Raw genomic sequence first — 26,806 nt, forward strand, 5'->3', positions numbered from 1 at the left:
TCGTCGTTTTCTTGTTATACGACTTAAATTTGCATGGTACCATGGACACACACATAGACCACCAAAAATTACAGCCAAACTCACAAGAGAAATAAATGTAGGCCATACAAATATTTCTCCCGGCCTTTGAATCGAATCTGCGTGGCAGTCCGACATGGTTACATTTCGGCCACAGAGGCAGTTAAAAAAACACGGTGTTTCTAGCATCAAACTTTGGTTTTAAAATTTATGAGTGAAGCTCCGCTGAGCTGTTCAATTAAACTTAAAGTCGTATAAAATCATACTACGAAAATTTTCACAACTTAAATCCATGGTGATGTAGACAACCAATTTCTAAAATGACGCCACAATGTAACAACTATTGAAAGTCAGATGAAACAAACTGTATTCTACAGCCAAAGAGTTTCATTTTTAAATGTTGTAATTACTTTTTAAATATTAGTTATGTAAGTGGCCAGTTCCGGAAACTTATAGTGCGCCAGTATGTATAAGAAATTCTATAATATCAGATATCTACATCTCATACCAAGCAGCAAAATTTTGGGTGGGATATCAACATAGCGCTGTGGAAATTGTTATGAATGTTATATAAAAAACTCTACTAGAAAGAAGGCTAAAATTGTACCTTTTCTCGTAATAAGGAACAACTAAACAAAACCTATATGGAGTGATAAAATTATGGTATTATTTGACACAAATCTGGGCATATATTGTAACATTATGCGACGTTTAAGTTACAAGCGTGATTTCCTCTAATCACTTAACTTTGCAAGTTTCCTCCTCATGTCTCTAAGTTAACGCCCATGTCAGCCCACAGCACCAAAGTGACGAGATTTGACAAGTTATCAACGAGAAGCCCCAAACGGAACTCACGTTGAATGTATGTACCCGGGATGTCATAAGGAAACTTTGTAGCCGTGAACATTTTCAATCAAATATATCTATTGGAATAGATAGGGATTTTGGAACATTTTTCAAATATAGCATTGAATATAAATTAACCGAAATAGTAAACATCACAATTTAGTCATAAAAAACTGAATGCGATTGGAGACGCAAAATAAAAGTCCGAAAAAATAACGTCATAAGTTTTCAATGTGTCAGCCTTGTATCATATCATAATAATAATAACGCACACACTCATCATAGCCCCGCACTAGGGAAACCCTGTGTCGCGGGTATCATGGACACACACACAAAGACAATCACAAATTACACTCAAACTTACGAGAGAAATAAATGTAGACCATACAAATATTGTGCACTGTTCAATACATTCTTAGATTTCATAACCTCATGAAAGTCGAAAAAGTCCGAATATATGATTTTTGCTTTTAAAACTCTAATTTAAATAACGGCGGAGAGTTTGAACTAGTAGCCCATAAGGGCGCGTTTATTCGACAGGAATTTCTTCGCGCTTACCGAGACCGCGTGACCGCCGCGCACAGACCGCATGCACGTGTTCAGAGACTGAACTGTCATGGCAAAATACTGGCTATTCTTTGGTCTGCGCGGCGGCCGTGAGATTGTATTATTCCGAGGAATTTAAATGTTATTGCCTAGTAAATAGTGTTCAGATTCGCAATTAATGTACGTGAAAGCGTGGTAACTCCGCGGTTATCGCGACCGCACGAAATCTTTTGAGTCGTGTAATTGGTCGCTAACTGTTATGTGGATGGTAATAAAAAAAAAAATGTATGCTCTTGTCCTAAATTACAATTAACAAAAAATATAAGTATAAAAATCTGGGTGTCCAAATCGATTGCCATCTCAACTTTCAGCCGCGTATCGACTTACTTGATGCAAGAGTAAGGGAATTTATTTATATATTTAAAACTTTACGTAACAATGCCCATTCTGTTGTCCTGAAATTAATCTATTTCTCTCTGTGTCAATCCCTTATTATTTACTGCATCCTTTAGGGTGGTGCTTGTAAAGTCTTTTTTAATTTCCCTTGAACGATCCCAGAGGGCGATACCGAATATAGGTTCACGTCTACCTTTTTGATATCCGACTGCTGATCTCTACAAATCGTACAAAGTTCACACAGTCGACAACTCTTTATTTTGTTTTGAAACAACACTCTTAGACATCCTTCGCTCCATCTCTACTAAAAATAAATGTCATCCAGAATTAGTTTCGAAAAGTGTGTATTTTATTTTATTATGTAAAAAAAGGGCCTAAGAATTGAAAGAAACGCTGAGCAGTACTTGTCGAAACTAATTCTGGATGACATATATTTTTTTACGTTATTCGTATTTGGATAGAGCATGCCGTGCCGTGCCGTGGCGTGCCGTGCCTTGCCGGTCCGTGCCGTGCCGTGCCGGTCCGTGCCGTGCCGTGCCGTGCCGTGCCGTGCTGTGCCGTGACGTGCCGTGCCGTGCCGTGCCGTGCCGTGCCGTGACGTACCGTGCCGTGCCGTGCCGTGCCGTGCCGTACCGTACCTTACCATACTACATCACATCACATCACATCACACCACTTATAAAGCACTATGCGTGTTCACAAAATATTTACGACATAATCGCAGATGTGCGTCAAAACTTACACACTGAGTGATGTACTAGCACCGACCGACCATTGCCATTATGAAACGAGAATACTAAAATCCGTTGCCCACCGTACCGAACTCACAACGAGGAACCCGCGAATAATCTGTCCCGACAAATCGACGACGAAATGTTGTATACCCGACTGGAACTCCTCTTATTTGATAACGAAACTTCTTTGTTAGAAAATTTTATTTTTATTAGATCACATTGTATTCTAAAATGTAATTCTGTGATGTCTATTCTATTATATTCAATATGTACATCCCTATTTGTATGCCTGTATTTGGCATATATATCGAAATATATAATTCTATTAGAATTATATATTGCTCCTTGTGAAAGAGTTGGTCCAGGGAAGTACTGCCATTTTGCCTATTTCTGCCGCCAAGCAGTAATGTCAGCATTACTATATTCCGGTTTTAAAGAATAAGGATGCTGACGAAATTACACATGAGACTAGGCACATGAGACTTGGCAACTTACGTCTCAGTTGTCGGGCGCAGCTGCAGTGCCCCTCAAATATTTGCGATTTAAAGCTCTGAGTGACACTGCAAATATTATGAACAGGCATGTAGCTTACCATCAGGCGCACGACTAGTTCGTCCCGTCAACTTGATATTATAAAAAAAAATTATACCCCGACTACCCCAGAAATGATGAATTGGCTAATTGGCATGTGCTTTTCGAACCCGGTGTCTTGTGGCCGAATATATGTTTTTTTTTTATAATCGCACTGTTACACTTATAATATATCTCACAGAGTAGTATAGCCCTACTCTTCGATTATACATCCAGAAAAATAACAGTAATGAAAAAAGTTAAGCCCACATAGGGACTAGATACGTAGCCAGGTGAACTCCACATAAAGTCGCTTCAACAGAAACCTAAACTATCAACATTAGTTGTATAATTCTGAATACTTTGGAAGCTCCAATTGATTTTAAAGGTAGTCTTTAAAATAAACAAAATTTATTTGTTTAGTTTACATCTATTTAGTCACATAAATAATAATAATAATAATAATGCCATTGCCGGGAAATACCGCCTCTCCCATTTAAACATTCAAAATTAATCTTTTTGGTCTTGGGAGATGCGCGAGTCTAAAATAGATATATAATAATAATAATAACCAGCTAACAAGCTGAGAAGAATAAAGTAAATAATAATAATAATGATAATGATAGTGACAGTGCCAGCGCCAGCGCCAGCACCAGCGGCAGCGGCTGCACCAGAGGCAGCGGTAGCGGCTGCACCAGAGACAGCGGCTGCACCAGCGGCAGCGACAGCGATACTAATAATAATAATAATAATAAATAATAGATATATATAAAGGGAGTTGGGTATGGCAGAAGAAGCATGAAAGTAAAATTAATGCTGAGGAGATGAGATCGTTGAGGATTTTTTTAAAATAAAATTGCGTGATAGATTGAAAATACAATAATACGTGGAAGATGTGGCTTGAAAGAGGATTTGCAGTGACTACAATAGAAAAAGGAATGTTGAGGTAATTTGGGCATGTAGAGTGAATGGATGTAAGAAGAATTACCAAAAAGATTTATGATGCGAATGTGGATGGAAGGGTTTTAAGAGGACGTCGCAGGACTTAAATTAATCAGGTCAGTGATGTCCTCAAAAAGACTGGAATCCGAAGTGATAAGAATGAAAGAAGTTGAACGAAAAGGGTAGTTGATGTATGTGAGGCTCGAGAGTTGTATACGGATAGAGTTTCTGCCTACCTGAGACGAGGGCATGAGCTTACGATGCAATAAATACATATATACACACACGATAATAACGCACACACCATAGCCCCGCACTAGGAAAACCCTATATCGCATGTGGCATAGACACACAAATTACACCTAAACGAGAGAAATGAATGTAAGCCATACAAATATTTCTCCCGGCCCGAGATTCGACGCCGGTAGATCAGTATGGTAACCGTTCGACCACGGAGGCAGTAATAAGTGAAACAATATAAAGATAACCAATAATAAATTCAATGACCATTATGTCCACATTAAAAAAATCTATTGGGATCTAATTACATTTAGAGTATCGTATGGGTATATCTGTTAAAGTGAAAAAGTCATATAATGTGCTTAAGGTACTTTTAAAAATGTTCAAACAAAGTTTTCGAAGTTTCCAGAACTCAAATAGCTGTAACTAGCGCCATCTCTTACAATAGCGTTAAATGTCTAGGGAAAACAGAGTGTTGTGCCAACCCTCCGTTGGAATTTGTGAAATGTATGTTTTATATAATAGCGACATCTGGTGGCGGGTGATTAAAATATTCTGTTCACTCTGTGACACGAAACATTTTTATTATTACCAGCTGCGGCGGGAAGCAATTTTCTGTGACATTGTTGCTTTTTGTTTTTCAGAGATATCGCCACTGTTGCTTTTTACTACTTGCTAACGTTAAAAAAACATATAGGTAGTAACAATTAGATAGAACAATACCTATACACACACAATCAACAAAATTAAAAAAAAAACCCAAGAACAAAATGTACAAAATTATGTAATTATTACGAAATTAGAGAAAAAATTTACTTTTCATACTATCAATCATTGAACATGCAAAATCGTCTTCTTTTTACTTAAAGTACCTAATATAATAATCACAGTTTTTTCTTAATTACAACAAATGGACGGATTTTTTCCAAAAACGCCATAATTGACATTTTTATTTTTTATATTCTTCAGTTATTAAATTCTGAAACATTTTAGTTGTTAACAGTACTTAATGCAAATAGCCTAGATATCTGACAAAAAATATTGATCCAAAATTTATTAAAATCGGGAGCATATGTACACTACGGGGGCATAACAAACCGGGGGCGTAAGGAATGGGCCCTTAATTTCAGTTATGATAAATAATTTTTAGACAAAGAACCAAAAAAGGTTTATTCTTAATTTAAAGTTTAAAATTGTATATTTATTATATAATGCAAATGTTATTGTTTATTTCAGTTCAGTTTGATTAACTTTCAAGAACTTTATTCTATTTTGGTTTGCAAATAATAATTATAAGTACTTGGATGATTTTGTTAGCGTTTATTTAGGTCATAAGTAAACTACATAATAAGTAGATAGTTTTCATTTGGTATTGTTACGTTTTTCAGAACGTCTTTGAAAAATAATTAGTTACGTTATATTTTCTTTGATAATTTACTGAAAAATCTTTAATAGGTTTATGCGACACCGTTTTATGTATTTTTGACTTATTATACGCTATGTATGTTATAAATGAAAATAAAAATAGATAAAGAAGCGAAAAATTGCGCTGAACTTATAATGATTGTTGAGCATTAATAGAAGTTATTTGATATCATTGCTACGTTTTTTCTTGCTCTGTAATCATCGGAATAGTAAAAAACAAAGCGAATTAGCCGAATACCGAATAATAATCGAATATTCGTTACAATTCTAATAACGACCTATCAGATGAGTTTGAAGATAGGTAATGATGGAAAACCATTATTCTCTCCGGCTTATGTTTACGTGGCAACAGCAGAGATATAACAATAAAGTAACAAATATACTTATTTAAAACAATAAACAAAATTATATCAAATATATGAATTTCAATAAATAGACTTTACATTATATATAGTCTTATCACATTTCATCTTAAAAGCTGTGTATTAAAAACTGATGACTACCGCAATAAATCACGTCAAAGGGCGACATGAATCAAACAATAACCCACGGAAATTCGATTCTGGCGCTCATCTTGTGATGCTTTTAAGGCTCTTTGTGTAGTAAAGAGGTCTGACATAACGTGATAACAAATAAAAGAAAGGTGTGAATTTTCACAGCCACCTTTACGAGGCTCCACCTACTTAAGATGGCGTTATCCCCACCTCTTGATAAGCAGCCAGTGACGTGAGAGCATAAGATTCTGTGGGTACCTACTACCGCTGCATCTGAGGTTTGGCACCACCTATTTTCATAAGCAATTATCAGTACGCAAGATATCAGTGCTCCGGGCGAAAGGTTTTAGTCTCTACGCGACTAAGCTTTCACTCAAGTCGTATTAATATTAATTTATCTCATAAATATGCTTTCAAAAACTACTTAAGCTACTAAAAAGATTGTGCAAAATTGTTCCATAATATTTGTTATTTGACAGTATGGAAGTTATGGACGATATTTCTAGTACATGTGAAAATGATCACAGATTGAAATTCAATGCGAATTTTAATGGAAACAATGGTGTTCAGTGCAGTGATTTGAGATACGATTGTGAGTCTGAAGCTGAATACGATAGTGAAAATGAATCCATCGACGTCATTTATGAAAACAATGAAAGAAATGATAAAAACCAAAGAGTAAATCAAAGTGTCGAAAATAGACTGTATTTCTTTGATCAAAAGAAAGTTATCCTACCTTCTAAAACTCTAGTCAGCGCCCGACATGTGTGTAGCAACGTAGATTCCCAAAATTCAAAAGAAACTCTTAGCAATATAAATAGTAATAAAAGTAAAACTTTTTTAATAGACAGTATATTAGGCAATAATAAAAAAAGTAATACAGACTTTGCAAGTCAAGATGAGAGCGACACTGTTGAAGAAGCAGCGGATGAGCATAATGGTGAGTATTGAAAAATAAATACAAAGTAACAAAAAAGGAAATTCTTTTATAAATCTGTGTCGATGTAGGTAGTCTGTCAATTACGGAACCCAAGAATATTGCTAAAAAGGGAACTATACTTATCCACAAAAACCGACTACAAAAAATCTCGGTCGGAGAATGAAGATGCATAACTTTTTTTTGTGTCTATCCATGCTAAATTACGATCAAATTGAATTTAAATAGTTTTGTACTAAAATCATCACAAAAATATTACTTTCAAAAAAGCGGCTTTGGGATGGAAATGGGTAGAATAGGGGTACCTACTTACTTGAGTGAGTTTTTGTTCACAATTTTTGCAACCAGAAGAAAACAATAGACAAGTAGGTAGTGTGTTATTTAAAATAAAGCTTTATTGTCAACAGTGTCATCGACATCGTCCACTTGTCCAGAACTGGGCGCGTTAAGCGACGCCGGGCTGTTGGCGGGACATGCGTATGCGCACTGGCTGGCTGCACACCAACCCTCGTCTACGTTTTACGGTAGGTATCATATATTAATACATTATACAGATACTATTATACATATACTAATACAGATACTAGCGGGAAAGCTATTTTGACAGTATACGGATGACCAATCCATTTATTGAATAATTTTTTTTTTTAAATTTTTTTTCGATTCTTAAACTGGTTAAGCCAATGGCACTTGCGCGCCATACAGTCTAGACCGAGAGTAATGTCTTTCCTAAGTGTCGTTAGAAATTTACAGATCTTCCATAGTACTTCTTACAAAATGAAATACAACTGGATAGATAATACCTGATTTTTCAGGAGATCTGATAAAGAGCGCAGGATATTTTCAGTAGTTTTGTATAGTTGTTTTTATATTACGGAACACTAGTGTTACAATAACTTGGCCATCCAATCTTTCTATAAAAGTCTTTTCTTTTATAATATCATGTGACGAGACGAACAAGTCGTGCACTTGGTGTTAAGCAAGACCACAGTCCATAACAGTTGCAGTGCCACTCGGAGCTTTAAGCGGCAAAGATCTGAGGGGCACTGCCACTACACTCTGAGACATAAGTTGACAAGGCAAGCAATTGCACCAGCACCCTTTCCCTTCAAAACCGGAATGCTCATATTACTGCTTGGCGGCTGAAATAGGTACGTTGGCAGTACTTCCCTGGACTAACTCTTACACAAGGAGCACTACTGCTAATATAATATAGTCATAAAAATCCGATAGAACGTGGCATTTAAGTATTAGCAAGAACCAAGCGCCATTATATAAACTTGTTTTAAATAGTTTCGAATGTGCTAATAATTATTTATTCTATGTTTCTATAAAAATGTCGTATTCGTTGGAAAAGAAAAAACCTGTAATTCGCTCCGAATGAACTTCATGTCATAAAACCATGTATAAACACCTGTCGAGTAAGCCGTATAAGCAGCACAACCAAATCGTGAGCCTGGCGACACGCCTGTCCATAGCAGTTGCATTGTGTGTCCGTAGCAGTTGTATTCAGAGGTTTCAATCGAAAAGATCTGAGGGATCTGTCACCCTGCGACCTAACTTGACAATTCCCATAGTTTAGTTTAGTTTTCTTTAGTTTATTTCTCTCAACACATTTACCTTTGGTAGGTCAATATGTTGAGTGTCGTAGAACTTGCATGTCTCAACATTACAAATTTCATACAAATACAATTTACAAGTCATTTTATATTACTCTTCGAAAACTGAGCGTCAGTTTACAAAATAATGAATAAATAATTATATAATAGTGAGTCATAAGTACACAATAGTGGGTATATACAAAATCAACATAATTAATTAAACTAATAAATAATTGAATGAAAATATGAAAATATGTCTGTAATTTCACCAGCACCCTTACCTTGCATTAATGCTCACATAATTGTTTGGCGACAGAAATTGGTAAGGTGGTATAATTCCCTGGATGAACCCTTTCATAAGAAACTCCACTGCTACTTAAAATCCTTCCTCCTAGATACAAGGAAGCTCACAGAAAAACTTGAAGGAGCTACAACGATGAGAGTAATGCTCTTAAATAAAGGGAAAGAAGTGGTTTTCTTTAAAGTCGTATTTTCATCTCATCGTAAAGGGAAAATAGTTATTTGTTTTGCAAGGCTGCAAAGTTGTTGTTTGACACGACTGCTTGTATTGAAGCGAAGGAAGCGAAGTTTGAACCACGAGCGAAGCGAGTAGCTCAAAAATAGATTCTTGAGCGTAGCGAGGCTTTCAAGGCACAAAACGCAAAACAACTTTGCTACCGAGCGAAACTCAACTTTTCACCTCACTATAGCGAGGAAAATGATGAGATGAAAGAAAAACAGTTGAACTTTAAAACATCAGTAGTTTTAAATAAAACAAAAAGTTTATCTTCGGATGCGTTGTGACTTTACACCTCATCAATTTTTATTCTTGCTTGTAGTTTTACTTTGTGTGATTAAGTGACTATTGAAAATATTTTAGTATAACTGCCTCTGTGGCCGAACGGTTACCATACCAGGGGTCCCAGGTTCGTTTCCCGGGCCGGGAGAAATATTTGTATGGCCTACATTTGTTTCTCTCGTGAGTTTGGGTGTAGTTTGTGGTTGTCTATGTGTGTGTCCATGGCACCCGCGACACAGGGTTTCCCTAGGGCTATGTTGAGTGTGTGCGTTATAGCGTGTGCGTTATTAGTTCTTCGACGAATTAAAATAATTTAATAAACACAATTAGTTATAATCGTCAATTTAATGCCAACGATAATAAGAATAAAATATACCAACGCATTTATATTACGTAAATAAGCAATCTACGACAAATCGCGTTGTTGAACATGCCATTATCTTTTTTTTTCTTCGACAGAAAAAGTTTGGTGCACCACAGTCCATTGTCAAGTTCGAAGTTTAAAAACCTTTTCCACGTTAGCGTGCAAAAAACGCTTTTGCATGCAGATTTCTAATGAGGAAGAAAATCTTTCCAAGCTAGTGATGTGAAAAAAATATTTTTCTGCTTGCCCCAGTGGAGCACACAGAATTGATGCCCCAAAATATTTCCATACCTCTATGAAAAAAACGCCGAATTTCACGAACATAGGCTTCATCATCGCGTGAACAAACAGGCCATACAGCTGATACTAGACAATGTAAATGTAATGCGTAGACTACAAAGAACCTTTGAGTTAGTGTAGTTATGAGATGAGATGAGTATAGAGAATAAAATAAACATTGGTACCAGTGTAATTATTCTATGAACACATAAACAAAATGTCTTCCCTTTACTAATATTAAAAGTATTTTGTCCATGGAACTTTTTTTACATACATTTCAATCTCGACGTGCGGTCATTCGTTCTAAGTACCTATCTACTCGGTCGATCAAAAATAAACATAATACGAATTATTATATATTAGACGAATCCGATTGCTTTAACAAAGCCGTAAATAAAGTGTGTTTCAAAACCATGACACCTCGCACGCATTATCATTGCGTGCAATTGCGTGACGCGTTCTCGACGGCTGGTGGGCTTCACACGCGTTCGCACGCAATTCGCCTCTCAGCGTGTATCGTTATTGCTGATTATTTATATACTTAACACGTCTGTTCATTAGTTATCTTCTAATACTAACAGGGGTGTAAGATTTAGAGGCAAACCAAAAAAACTATACTTGATTCTGCTATTTATACAAATCAAATATCTATTAAGAAATAAGGAAATAAGACAAGAGACAGCAATTCGTACACTTGGTATGTTAAGCTACATATGAGCATAAAAACAAAAAGGATTTTTTTATCAAACATGATCGGAAATGTTTGCATTACTTTCAAAAAACGAACACGGTAAGTTTTGTCATTTATTGACTGGGCGACTTCTTCCGGCCAAAGCCTGCAAAGTACGTATGAAAATCCATTACTGTCTACTTCTGTAAACTGTTAAATCCAGTGAGCTTGCAAGTATAATATCATTGGTTAAATCAGTCTAATAATGTAATGAAATAATCTCAGTACAGAGTAGTAAAAAAAACTACCTCAAAAGTAAGTAGAATTACATATAATTACCAAGTTTTATTGAAATCGGTTACCGGAAAGTTCGCAAGCCTGGATTCATCACCTAGTTCGCCACTATACGGGACTTGACACAGGAGATAATAAAAATCGGTTCTCACTACCCAAAGTATATTGAGAGAAACGCCTTGAATGAAAGAATAGCAAAATCAACCATTAAAATAATTGTTCATTATACTAAAATTTAGGCGCTATTTATAAAAATGAATCTTCATGCATGAACAGCAGGGTGGCTGTTCATGCAAAGAATCATGAAAATTGGTTCACAAATACCGGAGTTATCGCGTAATATACATACAAAAAAAAACATACAGTCGAATTGAGAACCTTCTCCTTTTTTGGAAGTTGAAAAGAGGAACTCATACAGCCAACTGCCAAGTGTTCGTAATTGCATCGTAATATAATCGTATCTTTTTTTTAAAGGCGGTAAAATAAACTAAAGTTCTTGGATTACTTTTAATTTGAATAAACATTTTTTTTACTCTGTCTATACTTCTTACATCTTCTTCTCTTTAGTCTTCTATTATTTCCTCCATTGACTTACAAATAAATGGACGACGGGTCTAATACAAAAACCACGAAAAAAATGTCCCAAGTCAACCTATTCGAAATTTAAATTGTAATGTCATCGCAGTATCGCGCTGTCAGTCGAACAAATGAAGACTAAAGCGGAGTTTGGCGCTCTGTATACGATTTTAGCGCCTTACAAGTGCGGACACTTTTTAGCGCGGACCCGACGTCCATATAATTGTAAGTCAATGATTTCCTCACATTGTTTGAGAAAATCACTCTATAAGCCTCGGCTGGAACGGGGATTGCTTGACTCGTATTAATACAAGACCTCGCTGGCGCTCGTCCTTGTAACTCATACCCGTCTAGCAATCCCTTTCTTCCCGACCTCTGCAGTAATCTACTATTATCACATGGAAGTTATAAAAATAATGATACCTACATGAACCAAATAACGTATAAATATTTGAAATTTTATAACTCTCATATTTAAGCATAATAAGTTATCGATTAACTTCGTTCGTACAATTTTTATAAACCTTTCTTCTGAAAAGTTGTTATTTTGCAGATGTGACTTTATTACATCAAATGTGTGAATTTCAGCATCCTTAATTTTTTCAACTTAACTCGAGAATGGATTAGCAAAATTAACGGACGCGGACGGTTGAAATCAGTATCTCAGTCAGGTATTTTGTTTGTGAACTGTGTTGATTTACCGTCTTCGTCATCTTTGTCAGGTTTGTCAAATCGAGAGGCACTTCAGTGGCTATAAAATTAGTAGCCGGGTGACACTTCCGGTAAACTCTAGGGGGTCCGGGTCCAACTTTCTATGTCAACTGTTCGACTCCTATATAAAGATGTGACATTCCTTTATGTTCGTCCTGTGTTGAAAATTTTACTCAGAAATATGCGACGACGATTTTTTTTAACGCACACACTCACAGCTCCGCATTACGGAAACCCTGTATAGCACGTAGACAACTACAAATTACACCCAAACTCACGAGAGAAAAAGATGTAGGCCATACAAATATTTCTCCCGGACCGGGAACCGAACCCGAAACCTCTGTGTGGCAGTCCATCATGGAAACCGTTAGACCACGGAAGCAGTTAAAGTTACAATACTATATCAGTTTCCACTTTTTTTCAGTCTTACATTGTTTTAAAAATGATATTCGCTTATATTAGTCACTCCCTACTGGACCAAAAAAGCTGATATTAAAATTTTCAAAAGGGGATACCGGAGTAAAAGCACCAAATTACCACTCTCTAGTAGTGAATACTCTGCATTTTAGTCAATCAATACAATATTATTTAAAGGTAAATTTCAAACTACGTCGGCCCATTAATAGTAGCTATAGAGCTTCTTGTGAAAGGATTTGTTCAGGGAAGTACCCATACATATCTCAGCCGCCAAACAGCAATGTGAGCAGACTGCGTTCCGGTTTTGAAGGGTTAGGGTGCTGGTGAAATTACAGGCAGATGGGACTTGTCAACTTGTGTCTCAGGGTAACGGCCGCAGTGGCAGCACCCCTCAGATTTCTGCGATTTAAAGCTTGAGTGGCACTGCAACCATTATGGACAGGCGTATCGCTCGCACGACTGGTTGGTCCCGGCAATGGTATTATAAAAACATATTACATAATTTAAGCAAAATCTCGGCTTCATAGATCGGGGTATTATTACAGCAAACTATACACGAATCTTGCAGGAAAATAAATGAGTAATAACATGTTATTTTTATTACTACAATGGAGTGATGAACGTGTAAAACGTTCAGCACGCTTGGAATAATTTTTAAATAAATACAACGACTGCGTCTTAAATATTGTTGTGACTCAGTGAATGAATTCCGGAGATTATGAATGTAATAAGTTCTAATTCTTGACACTGTCAGACATGTAGCTAGATTCGAGAATATGAAACTCATAATTAAAAGACACTAAAAATATATGTGTTATTCTATTACTGCTATTTTTTTGTCAGGTTTCAATAACCATATTTGAATAATTATCTATTTTATTTACTTCTATTTATGTCTTTCTTCACATTTTACAATACTTTTTCGAACTGGTAACAGAATTATATTGATATTAAAATTTTATATTCCATGAAAAGTGTTGTGAACTCAACATAATCAAAAATTGTGTGATATAACTCTACCTTAGGAAGTAAAACTATTTTCTAGATCTAAATGGCGTGGTTTTTGAACAAACCTGAAAAATTTGAAAAAGCAAATATACGCGATTTAGATTGGAAAAATAGATTAATTTCCTGTAAGTAACAATCGCGAAAACCTAAGAACTCGATATAATTCTACCTTGACTAAAATATACGGCACTGGGTTTATATTTTTTATCTGAGTACATCTTCTGTAGGCCGTATGGTCGGTGGTCGCGACTTCGCACCGAGGTGTCGGTAAACAGCTGCTGGGTCGACAATTGCCACAATGCGTGTGTTTGCGCTCCGCCTTAACGCGACACTGTCGACGTCCAACTGTATCCAGAAACAAGGTTCTGTGGAACGAACATACCAAGAAATTTTCTATTTGTTAGAACTTTAGTTGAATGTTATAAAAATTGTTAAAATCAAACTTTTCTTGACACGACAAGAAATTGTCTATACGTCCCCAAATTCATTGAAACCACCTAACAAAAAAAGATGAGCAAAAAAGAATTGGAGGGTTAAATTTTATTAATGTCTACATTGCGCAGGGAAAGACTGTACAAGACTTTTCTATGAAAATATAACCGTTGTCAACACAATGCCATATTATGTATTAAAGCGTTGGTATGTGAAATAATTTATGGTGATAAATCAATAAAAGAAGACCAGAGACACGTTTATAAACAACTATTTTACAATTATATTAACGGCCAAGATGAATTTTCCATGAAAAATTCTGACAAATTGTATACATCTCGCTGTAACTCATCGTACCAATAAAAAGCTGTCATGTAAACTATAAATCGCTTTAACAAACAGTTAACCTCAAGTTAACGCGGCGATTACACATTCACCAGCCTAAAGGAGTTTGTCTACAATGTTGATCTATTGACCGACGTGCCTGCGCCCGCGCATTGTAAATACCCTGATTGTGTTTATAGCCACTTAACGACAGCCTGCGACAATTCCGATTAGTAGTGTTAGTGTAAGAAAAAGAAACAAATTGTTAGAAGAAGACGCTTTGGAACTAGGTGGCATATTTAGCAATCTCATACGTATGTTTGTTTTTCATTGGGCGATATTTAAATTATTACCAACTTAGATTTAATGTTTTTCTGATGATATATCTGTATAAACACCTACGTAATGTAGTCGGATATTATTAAATTCCCTGTGCTTAATTACAACATTTTCGTTAATCTGAGATTAAGTTACTATTATATTTTTAACAGATGAAAAGAACAGACGGCCACGGCGAGCGGGGCCGGAAAGGAAACCACGACAAGCATATAGCGCGAAACAACTTGAAAGATTAGAAGCAGAGTTCAAAGTTGACAAATACCTCAGCGTCTCTAAGAGAATGGAGCTCTCTAAAGCTCTAGGTCTAACTGAAGTGCAAATAAAAACCTGGTTTCAGAATAGAAGAACAAAATGGAAGAAACAATTGACGTCCCGATTGAAGATAGCGCAACGACAGGGTTTGTTCCCGGGGCAAATATTTGGGCATTCTCCACAAGCGTTTTCCCTGTTGAATCCTTATGCGTACGCGCCGCTTAGTTGCGTTTTTACACCCGTTCCTGTTACTTTACCTTCTTCGCCTCCTTAAATACTAGTCGCGCTTAAAAATAGCCTGTTTAGAAAATTCTAATTAATATAATAATTTTGTAACAAAAACCATAAGGTGTACAATATGTACAATGAACTTGTAAATGATATAAAAATGTAAACAAAAAAAATCTTAGGAAATTTGTAATTTATAGAAGCAACGGCCATTTCTCGAGACGTAAAAATAATGTAGAATCAAATAGACAGACAAAAATAGTTAATAGAAATAAAGTAATAATGCAAAATTTTGAAATTAAATGTTTAAGTAAAACAACAAATGTGATATTATTTTTGACCATAACAACAGAAAAAAGTCGAAAAAAGTTAGCCATATTACATTAAACATACAAAGTAAACAAAGGTTTTAGAAATTATCAAAACACCTGCACAATAAATTGGTTCGATTAGAAGAAATGCCTTGGAAATGAAACTATTTTTTCGGATCAAGATCGATGATTGTCAGCTGTGACCTGTAAAGGGGCCGCAACGTTTTGGCTTGTTTGAAAAAACAAATATGTGCAATTTAGATCCGAAAATAGTTTCAATTCCTCAAATTGTCAAATCTTTCAAAACCTAAGGAATAACTTCATCGAATCCCTTTCGGTACAACTAGTTGATCGGTCTAGTTAATCGGAACGGAGATAAGCTTTTGATACGACACTATTTATTGCAGAAGCTCGATCGAGAGGATGTGGAAGGATTTTCATTAAATCACAAATAATATACGATTTTTAATGTGAGGCGATAACACTTAATTCAAATGCACATAGAAGTTATATTCATGTAAAATAAAAGAATGCTTGGTCACAAAGTCATCTGATGTCCACTGATTAGTTGTGTGGTCATTAGCTGAGTGGATCCTTTTGCATAAGCCATAGCCGTACACATGCAAATTCATCAAATCAAATTGTGTTGTCTATTTAAAATTTTATGTGCTTGCTTTATTGTTTTGTTGTGTTATTTTTTCTTTTTTTGTCCTTTCTTTCTGTGTATTTATGTGTTGTGGCGTCTCGTTGCAATAACAGGTTTCTATTCTCGAAGTTAAGCGACGAAAAGAAATCGCCAATACTGCCAAATAAATATTTGAACTAATTTTGATACAAGTAAAAGTTAATTGACGTTTCGTAGTCAAACTGCACAAAATAATAACATTGTATTAGTCTCAATCAAATAAAATAAAAATTACTAGGTGAAAATTACACCCAAGTCTATGAAGCAGTAGTGTAGTACATACTAGAATATTTCATATTCAATGATTTCATCACTCAACCTTATATGTGTGTCCCATTTAAATAACTTATTAAGTGCTAACCATTTTAATTGCAGTGCGAAATGTACATAATTATTCTTAACTTGCTACTTTTGACATCACATGTTTGCTCATTCTAATTGTAACTCGTTAACTTACTAAGAATGAATCAAATAAGTAAGAAGTAGTATTATATATGTTTACTTATTATTATATTATTACTACTTAATATTATACATATTTATTCGTCGACTAAATTGCTGATTAAATAAGATTAAAATTAAGATATGCATGGTAAATTCCGTGTCAGGTTTAGTCAGGCAACATTGATCATTTAGTGACGAAATTAATGAATGCCATCACTGCCATTCCACTGACAATCTATTGAGACTCAATTACAATTGCAACTAGATTTTAGTAGAATAAAATTATTATTATTATTATTATAAACCAGTTGCAAAAAAAGTTTTAAAAAATGTCGAGTACTTTCAAAAAAAGTCTAGTTAAAAAAATTGTATTGCAATTGCAATACAATTTTTTTTACTCCACAATCTCAGTGGAGTCTCAATGACCAGTGGTTATTAGAAAATTTCAGAATTGGGGCCCAGTTTGCATTGTTACGACTTATCTGAAGAGAGACTAGGGGCGAGCACGATGTTGCGACAATATGCTTCAGCGCGTCTAAGGATACCGTAGCATAATTGCCGTCAGTGTGCGCTAGCAGTAGGGATGCCGAACCTGGATCCCTTGCAATGCCTCTCCGCCAATGAGCCCCGCGCCTAAATCAAAATATCGTAAAAATCTCGGTAAGTTCCATAGAGCAGTAAAGATACAGGAGTAAATAAGTAAAATAAAAAAATATATAAAATCTTTTTTTTTGTATAATATCAAGAGACGAACAAGTCGTGCGCCTGAGGGTAAGCTACACGCCTGTCCATAATAGTTACAGTGCCGCCACTCAGAGCTTTAAATCGCAAAGATGTACGGGGCACTGCGCCTGTCACTTTGAGACATAAGTTGATAAGTCTCATGTGCCTGTAATTTCACCAGCAACTTTTCTGAAGAAAACTTCATAACCGGAACGCAGTAATACTCATATTACGGCTAGGTAGCAGAAACAGATAAGATGGTAGTACTTCCCTGGACGACTCGTTCACAAGCAGCTCTACTGCTACTAAAAATCTATGTCGAAATTAGCAGATCGTTACATTGAATATATTTTATTTTATTAATACAACATATAGACATATAAATTTTGAAAGAAACTCTTATAACATACAAAACTTTAAAAAATACGTGGTTTGTAGTCACGTGTAAATTAAAGACACCATTTTCAAATTCATAAATAGCATTTGTTAATGTTTCTGTAATTATAATGTATTCTGTATGAATAGTTAAAATAATTAAACCACAGTACCGGTAGGTATGGTTAATCTTTGTATGTATGTACATAGTAAGTGTAAATAATTACGTTGAAGTATATCGCAGGCTCAAAATATGTCATATCCAATATGTAATAATGTAAACAAAGTGCAATAAAGTTGTTTATAAGCAACTAAATTGTTTTATTTCACTAACATAAAAAAAAGATCTTTTAATTTCCAATTGTTTTTTGTATTAGCATACAAAGAAACTTATTTCGTTTTTATTCTTCAGCAGAATATTAACGATGACTCTGCACTCATCTGTAGCCGAGTCATAGATATTTGACATACTTATTTGTTTGTTTATGAATTTTATTTGTTAATTAAAAAATGTTACAATTATTATCACACAAAAATTTCATTATATAGTCGAAGTCTACTTTGAAAACATGATTTCGTAAAACTTTATGTAAAAACCAAAACGAGAGTATTAAATAAATATTTAGAAAAATGTAAGTATTATTATTTTTTATTCTAATGTTACTTTATAATTTTCTTATGAAATATAAAAAAATATCGATTATTCGGCAGTTAAATGAGTATAGTGAAAGTATTGGATTCTCTCCTCTCCTAGTCATGTAATTGATGGAGATCGTTCACTAAACTGGTGACTGGCAGTGGGCGGGTGGGTAGTGTGTGTCGCAATCGGCCCCGCCCAGGCCGAGGGCCGCGGCACGTACCGCACCTAGGGCGCCGCCGCGCGTCCATGCTACACCGGCACTACGAATAAATACAATAAAATCTTACATCATTTTCGCAATTCCATATAAGTACACAATTATTCGCTGTTCTTTTTGCAAAAAGTGCTAATGATACAAAGCAAAACGTTACATGTTCTTTGGATAGTATCTAAATAATAAGTTATTCATAAGAATAAGTAACGTCTTACTGACTAAGACTGGTAATTTTACAAGAATAAACAGTCTGTTGAAAGTTACGGTGCCTACAAATCAAGTTACCAACTAGTTTTAAAATAATATTATTATAGTTTTAACTTACTGCCAAACTGGTAGCCAATATCTGCTGCTATCGTGCATATATCTGATACGTTTGTTACCCAAACATAAGGCTCTGTACAGACATGTGGTTGATCGAGGTTTCAGAGCCATCAAAGCGTAGCGAGCTAAAGTGTTAGTCGCGGTGAGAGAATTTTTCTTTGCCAATAATCGGGCACGTGATATTTCCATTCCATCCGTTCTTGCATCATGCTCTATTTTATGTTTTCTTTGGCCATAATTGGCCCAATCGACGCTTTTATATTCCATTGCACCATTCGGTATCTTATCTAATATCCGACCAGTTCCATAGTCTGTTTGTTTGTCGGTTTGTCTTTTGATTCGAAATACGTCTTCCATGTTCACGGTATCGTCGCCATTGTCAACCATTTGCATAACTTGAGTTGGTTGTTGAGTCTAAAAATAATGGCAAAGGTCACGGGAAAGGCCTCAAGATACAAAGGCTTAAGGCATTAGTGGGCTTTACATAGACACTCTATCGCGCGTGATACAGAAAAGGGAAAGACCGCGCGATTGCGCTCACAGTCGCGCGCGCAATGCTGTAAAAGAAGCTTTGTATAAAAATATTAATTTTAATTAAAAGTGTTTTCAACTTCAAAATGTTCCTGTGTGAAGTATAATTAATGTATGTTAATTAATAAAATAACGTCACCATTACAATTTAGGTACCTTTTTGTATTCACCTTTACAATATTGATTATATTCATTATCACATTTATTTAGCATAGTGCATTTTGTATTTTACGTAGGTAAGTATTGTTTTAAGTCAATTAAATTCATATTTCTTGAGCTATAATTTATTACTTGTGAAATAATGTTTATTTTCTTAATAAGGTTACCACGACTTCTAACCTACTTAACGTCGTGATATTACAATAATTACTTATAATGATATATCTTAATTAATTATATGTATTTAGTAATAACAACATTTACTCAAAAAAACGCTATACAGCGAAGGAATTTCTAAATGCATCTGATGATCAAAATTGATAGAAAAAAACCTATTTTGTGTAAATAATTTGAATATAAATTACGAACATGCACTCAAATTCCAACTGATTGAGGGTCTACTCTTAGGCTTTCTTTCTCACTGCGTTTCCGCGACTCGAGTAAAAAAATATCGAGACTCAGTGTGTTGAAAATCCCGGGAAAAACGAGACTTACGAGACTACTTCAAACATAGGTTTTCATACTTATAGGCTAGGCATTTAGGCAGTTAAAACATGATATTATACTTAAGTTCTTTATTAATTGAAAATATAAAATAAAAGAAATATTTATGAAAGTATTTTTTTAGTTTCATAGTTATTACGTAAGAAGGAAAGGCCGTTTAAAATGACAGATACTGATTTTACTACAACTGTTCTTCAATCTCCATGTATTATCTAAGCTCGACTCTACAGTATACTATAGAAGTATTATAGTAGTATATACTGTAGTGCATTTACTACAGTTTTAATAGCCATTAATTATAAGTCTTCAAACTCAAAATTCTCGATAATCCCGAAACTGAATCGTCAGTCTTGAGTCTCAAAAAAGCCAGAATATTGTCGAGACACGCGAAATTTTCGAGACCGAAATTCCCAGGATGAAAGCCCTAGCTGCTCCCAAGAACCTTGTGTTAGGGCAATTCCATACGATAGCATTTTGTTATGCATTGTAAAAAAAAAAAGAGTACAATTAGAAAAGTGACTCTCGATGCGTTAAGACGGCGTAGATTTTGCTGCGATATAAGAAAGGTTTTAGCGCTGGATGATGTCGTCGTATGGCATAAGTATGGCGTTTACTCTAATTATAGGGATACCTTAGTCTTAAAGTCTAAATAGAGTATCTGATTGCAACAGATTTTTTATAAACTAATGCTTACCATTGTAATACACATAAGCACTTGTAGCACGAACATGCCAAATGAAAGGAATGCTATGCCTGTCAAGGAGATGTCAAAAAGATCAGAAAGACCGAGGTGGTGACTGTCACGCTCCTCAACATATTCCACGTCGTGAGCATGTGCTGATATCTCATGTCCGTGCGCCGATGGTGGATGGTAGATTGGCGGTGGGGGTGGGGGCATGTGGTATTCGTAGCCTCCGCCTGCAATGTTAAGCTGGTAAGTAATTTACTCGTCAGTTCATCACATTAGTTAAATTTAACCATTAATCTATGTATCAACCTATTAACAGTTCACGGCCATAGGTTCCTTTTTCTCGACTAATATTTAAAAAAAAAACTATGTCGTAAGACAATTTCAAAGATAAGATCGGCTGAATATAATATAATAATAACAATTTGCGTAAATAGAATATAAAATAACAAAAAAACATTAAACACTATTCATCTCGTTGTCGTAAATATGGTTATCGACACGTAAACATAGATACACTACATTGAGGAGTGAGTGTACCGTAGTGTCAATTCATTTATCAGTTCTTCTATCAACATCCTCAATGTTCTTTGTATAGTACATCCATGTATCATGACATGTCCTCCCATCAATCTATATTTTCCTGACGCGAGGGTTTTCATAGCTGGAGTTTTTTTGCTCGGACATTTCTACAGTTGAACATTTTTCTGGTTAGACTTTTCTATAGTTGGTAGTATTTTTCTGTTTGGGCGTTAGTCGATAAAAGGCAAATTCAAAATTATAATTTCACACTAATTAAATTGTTAAATCGCAACAATCCGATAAACTTTTCTCAGTGGAAGAAGCCAATATTACAACAAGACTTTTGTTACTTTCAGCCAGTGTAAATTATTGCAACTCTACGAGTTTTATGGGAGTTTCACTGTGTACCACTGCTTTACACGGTGGTTGTAAAATTTTTGACTCTGATGTCATAATTATACCGCATGTACACGGTTTCAAGTTGAAAACGGGTCATTTCGACTATGTTTCAGCGTTTACATGAAAATCGTAATAATAAAAATGTTCTTTTAAGTTTTGGTAATTTTTTTTATGTTGTATAAAATGTTGAGTAGGACATAGCGTAAATACACCCTCTACGTATATATGTACAATATATTTATTGCCTTTAAAAAAGGCGGGTTCCGCGAGATCGTGCGGGCATTCGCGAACTCGCACGAGAAATCGGTTTTCCGTTGCAGAGTATAATACTTTAAATAGGCAGCAATACGGTTCAATATTACATCAACAAATATTTCAGTTCTCTCCTGGCCCATCCTCGTCAATCCAGACCATTTCCACCGAAGATGCGCTAGGAGAAAATTTCAATTTTGCCTTACAAATATTATCGTCTCGCCTCGCCGAAGGAAAACCACCTAAAGCCGAGTGAGTAATTATTATTAGTCACTTACGTCATTTGTTTTCAAATTTTTCTGAGCATGATTCATTTATTGCCTTTACTTAATGTTCACTTATTTCTTACAAAGGAAAGGCGATCTGAAATACAGGATCAACCTAGATCAGGCATCAGCCTCTACAAAGATTTGTTACCTATACTACATATTAAAATAATTTGTGTATATAATGAACAACTTTGTGGAAAAAGTAAAGATATTATTATTGTTATTAAGAAGGTTTTACAAATTCAAATTTTCAACAATGACACACACAACAACACAACATATAAAATGACATTTAGTATACCAGTGCACAGGAGCTCGAACTATGCTGCCCTCGTTATCCTAACTCATCAAATTGAAATTTTTGAAATTGAGTTATTAACCTATGGGATTAGTAAAAGGAGATTTATAAACCCCTCTAATCGTGTTTTTAAAACTTCTTTAATTTCAGTTATATTGTTAAGCAAAATCAGCGTAATTGACATTTAGAAGGGTGACAATAATGTAGTAGTGCCAATGTCTGTGGTGCTAATCACGGAAGATACAAGTGCCAATATATCGAAAGTTACCGAAATGTAAATGCGTTAGTTATGACATTGACATTGTTATGAAAAATATGTGTCCTGCAGTGTAATGGCACAAAAATATCACAAATACAACAAGTGACAGAATTTGCCTCTAAAAATAACAGAATTTGCGTCTATAGACAAAGGATTCTGAGTGTGAAGATCGTAGAGAGAAAACCGAAAACTTTAATGTAATAAATGGATTGTACATACATATTTTGCAGACTGATTTCACATCACATTTCCTTAATATTCACACACTGGCTTTTACCTATTCTCAAAAGTAATGCGTCCAAATTAACACCCTTGCTAGGAAATTTAAAATAAATAGAAAGTTTTGCCTTCTCCTGAAAAATCACTCTTTATGAGATATCTGTTTGAGAAAGTATGAATACACATGGAATTAACAAGTGAATCAGTAATTTAAAGGAGGTGATAATTTTCATGGGTACCTACCCAGAACGTCTAGCTGTTCGTCAGGGCGTGCTGGCACAAACCTGATATACGGTAGTAAATGTTGGTACGGTAGAAAAAGCATGCAATTAGGGTAGTGTGGCAATGAGAGCGTTGCGCAGTACATGTGGTGTACGCTTTAGATACTTACAGAATAAGAGACAGTGTAAGAAGTGAGTGTTTTGGTGTGAATGACGATGAACGACAAGGCTAATATAATATGAAAGGGAAATAATTCGATGGTATGGTTATATGGAATTAATGGAAATTAGAATGACAACACATACTATACTATAGCGTAAGTATATATCTCAAGCATATATCGACCAAATCTGTTCGCTGACAGATCTCATCGATCGCCAAAACATATATCTAGCGACAATAATAATTGTCTAAAATCGGACAAATCTATACGTTCAATAGGCGGTATAAAGTATCTACTCACTGTATTTAGAAACGTCATGGTATCCTGGTTCTTGTTCAGCATACCCTGAGACCTGTCCAGCCTCATACACTTCGTAACCCTCTCTGTTATTGATTGACGGGACAACGCTCTGTACGGGGTACGGGGTAGAATATCCTGGTTGATAAGTATTCTGTGCGGGCAAATTCTGGTTAGGAAACGTCTGTGAGGGTATATTTTGGGCAGGAAATGTTTGAGTAGAGTAACTTGAGTCTGTAGGGGTAGGCGCGGTAGAGTTCGCAGTAACTGCATTGTATTGCTGGTATACTTCATTGAGGGCTGCAGCTCTGTAATATGTTTGTTATAGTTTTGTTTTAGATTTAAATGGAACATATACTTAGGTGCAAGTGATTCGACATAGATCAACGAAAACTTGTAGGTGCTATCTCAAAAGGCCGCCATCATTATTTTATAAGTAGAATAGCAAGCATCGTAAACATTGCACCTAAGTAATAACATAAGTGACATTTTATTAATATCTACAAATTATGTTAATTATAGTACCTCAGAGTTAGAGTGTGTGCATTTTACATGCACGGCGTATTTTACACACAAACGACGCGCATTTCACGATCATGCGATTACGGCGCCGCGCTCGCCTACATGTATACAAACGTGCGCGAAAAGCGCGTTCGAATCTCATTTGCATTAAATGATTATCACTAATATCAGGTTTCTTACCACGTGATGACTTCTTTTTATTTTCCCGATATTTCGGAACGGTTGCACGCTCCATGGTCACGGGCTGACTCATTTGCATTGCCTCTTACGTGCGTTTAAATCGCTTCAAACGCTCGTAATTTTCTAAGAAACTTCAAAATTCGCAGAAAATAATATTTAAAATAATATTTGTGTAGAAAAGATAATTTGATTTTTATAGCAATCTTACTTCGCCAACCATTCTTGATAATTAGTCGATCCAACGTCGTACATAAAGTTGCTCCTCACGTCTTGTGAACGCCTTGTCAACTTCTGTCTCATATTACTGGGTTCGTATGGTTTACCGATCCGGCCCTGGATGACATTTTTACCCATCTCCTCCAAGATTTGTTCAGCCAGGAAATTGCGACACTGGTATTCGTTCATCATTTTCCTTTAAAGAAATGAGGCAATTGAATGAAGACTGTTCTATTTAAATAATTTAAATAAATTTGAATGGTAAACAATTGTTGTTTAGTCGGTTAGAGATTTGAAAAAGAAAAGTGCAGAAACCAAAGGCGTGCCCGAGTTTAAGGGATTAATCGGCTGCCATTAAGTTAGTGTTGTCCGTTCCGTCACTTGGTATAAAAAAAAATTGCAAAATAATGATTACCATCTAATTATTTTGCCCTACCTACAGGTAATTCTGTACTTTTAGTAGCAGTAGAGCTCCTTGTGAAAGAGTTCGTCCTGGGGAGTAGGTACTGCCACCTTACCTATTTCTGCCGCCAAGCAGTAATGTTAGCGTTACTGCGTGCACACACTTCAAGCACATGAGATTTGTCAAGTCTCAAAGTGACGGACGCAAGTGCCTCTAAGATCTTTGCTATTTAAAGCTCTGAGTGGCACTGCAATTGTGGATAGGCGTGTCACTTACCACCAGGCGCACGTATTGGTGGTCTCGTCACTTAGTTCACTTATTATTAAAAAAAATCGTCTTTGGAACAAACTCTTGCTCATTATCTTTAACAAGCTCAGATAATATTTCAAGCGCATGTAGCGCAAGACTTTCTTTGACAATCGTGAAGATAAAGATTACATACCTAAATGTTGCAGTGAGTATTTACGCACTTATTATTATAATATACCAGTAGGTATGTTTATTATACTAGATGTGCCTGTGATTTTATTGTACTATCCGTATCCTACGAACAGGTTGAGTGCACGCACTCGTTCCAGCTTCGCTCGTGCCACATCAAGCGCTTTGGACACGCACTTTAAAATTCACATTATCTTTTAATGTATACTTAATGGGCAATGGCAATCTATACGCTTCTGTAATAAGATTCCGATTGATATTCAAAATTTGCCATTTACGAGGTTTAAACCTACAGTGAAACAAAAACTTTATACTAAAGTTATTATACGGCTTCTGTGTACTCGGATGACAAAAATCCGTGGTAGTAAGATGTTTAAATTAAACATTGTAATGATAAATGTATTCAAATGTATGTTTACAAAGAGCAACCCCTAGAATTTCTTGCTCATTCTTCTTAATGGAATCTACCATACGAATGAGCAGTAGAGTTTAATCAGTATGACGATTTCAAGTGTAATTGGCTTATCTATGAAATAAAGATTATTTGACTTTTATATTTGTCAACTGATTTAAATGAAATAGGCACTAAATGTTAACCCTATAAATCAGTGAGAACCACATCCAAATTGGTTCGGCCATTAGTAGAGATTAGCGTGCACGAATGCGCAGACAAATAGACAAAACTGCTAAAAACTGTTGTTTTCAGACTTATTGGCGTGTGGTAGCACTAAAATAAAATCAGTATTAGATTCAGCTGTTTTATTATATGTATTGTAAGTGTATAGATTTTATGCCATATAAATCAACTGTCCAGTTTAGATTTAGTGTTTTTTGTTATTTGTGTGGAATATAATATGTTTTAATTTATTTTATGTTTAGCACCGAAGTATTGTTTATTTTTGTGTTTGGCCTTATGTCAATTAGCATAGTGCAGCGAATCGCCACAAATCTCTTTGTATATATTTTATAATATAGTCTTTGTAAGCTCTTATATTTAAATTCTAAATTTAAATGTGATTGTTTTTGGCGTCTTTTCTTGACTTTGTTTTGCTATTTTGCTTGGATAGCTACGTGTTTTCCAATAAATTATTAAAAGCTGTAAGCACA

The 26,806-nt window shown here is 35.3% G+C and overlaps 1 protein-coding gene across 1 annotated transcript; it reads right to left on the reverse strand.

Annotated features, from left to right (window-relative positions):
- Positions 1-18,759: 18,759 nt before the first annotated feature.
- Positions 18,760-25,050, reverse strand: LOC113232028. Its single transcript, XM_026466652.1, has 5 exons — positions 24,851-25,050; positions 23,944-24,248; positions 21,047-21,270; positions 19,160-19,572; positions 18,760-18,880 (listed from the first exon to the last, which is right to left on the reverse strand). The coding sequence occupies exons 1-5, from the start codon at positions 25,048-25,050 to the stop codon at positions 18,760-18,762; spliced, it is 1,263 nt and encodes a 420-aa protein (XP_026322437.1).
- Between the last annotated feature and the right edge of the window lie 1,756 nt (positions 25,051-26,806).

This window comes from Hyposmocoma kahamanoa, unplaced genomic scaffold, assembly GCF_003589595.1.
Source record: "Hyposmocoma kahamanoa isolate Upper Pololo Valley unplaced genomic scaffold, ASM358959v1 66, whole genome shotgun sequence".
NCBI lineage: Eukaryota > Metazoa > Arthropoda > Insecta > Lepidoptera > Cosmopterigidae > Hyposmocoma > Hyposmocoma kahamanoa.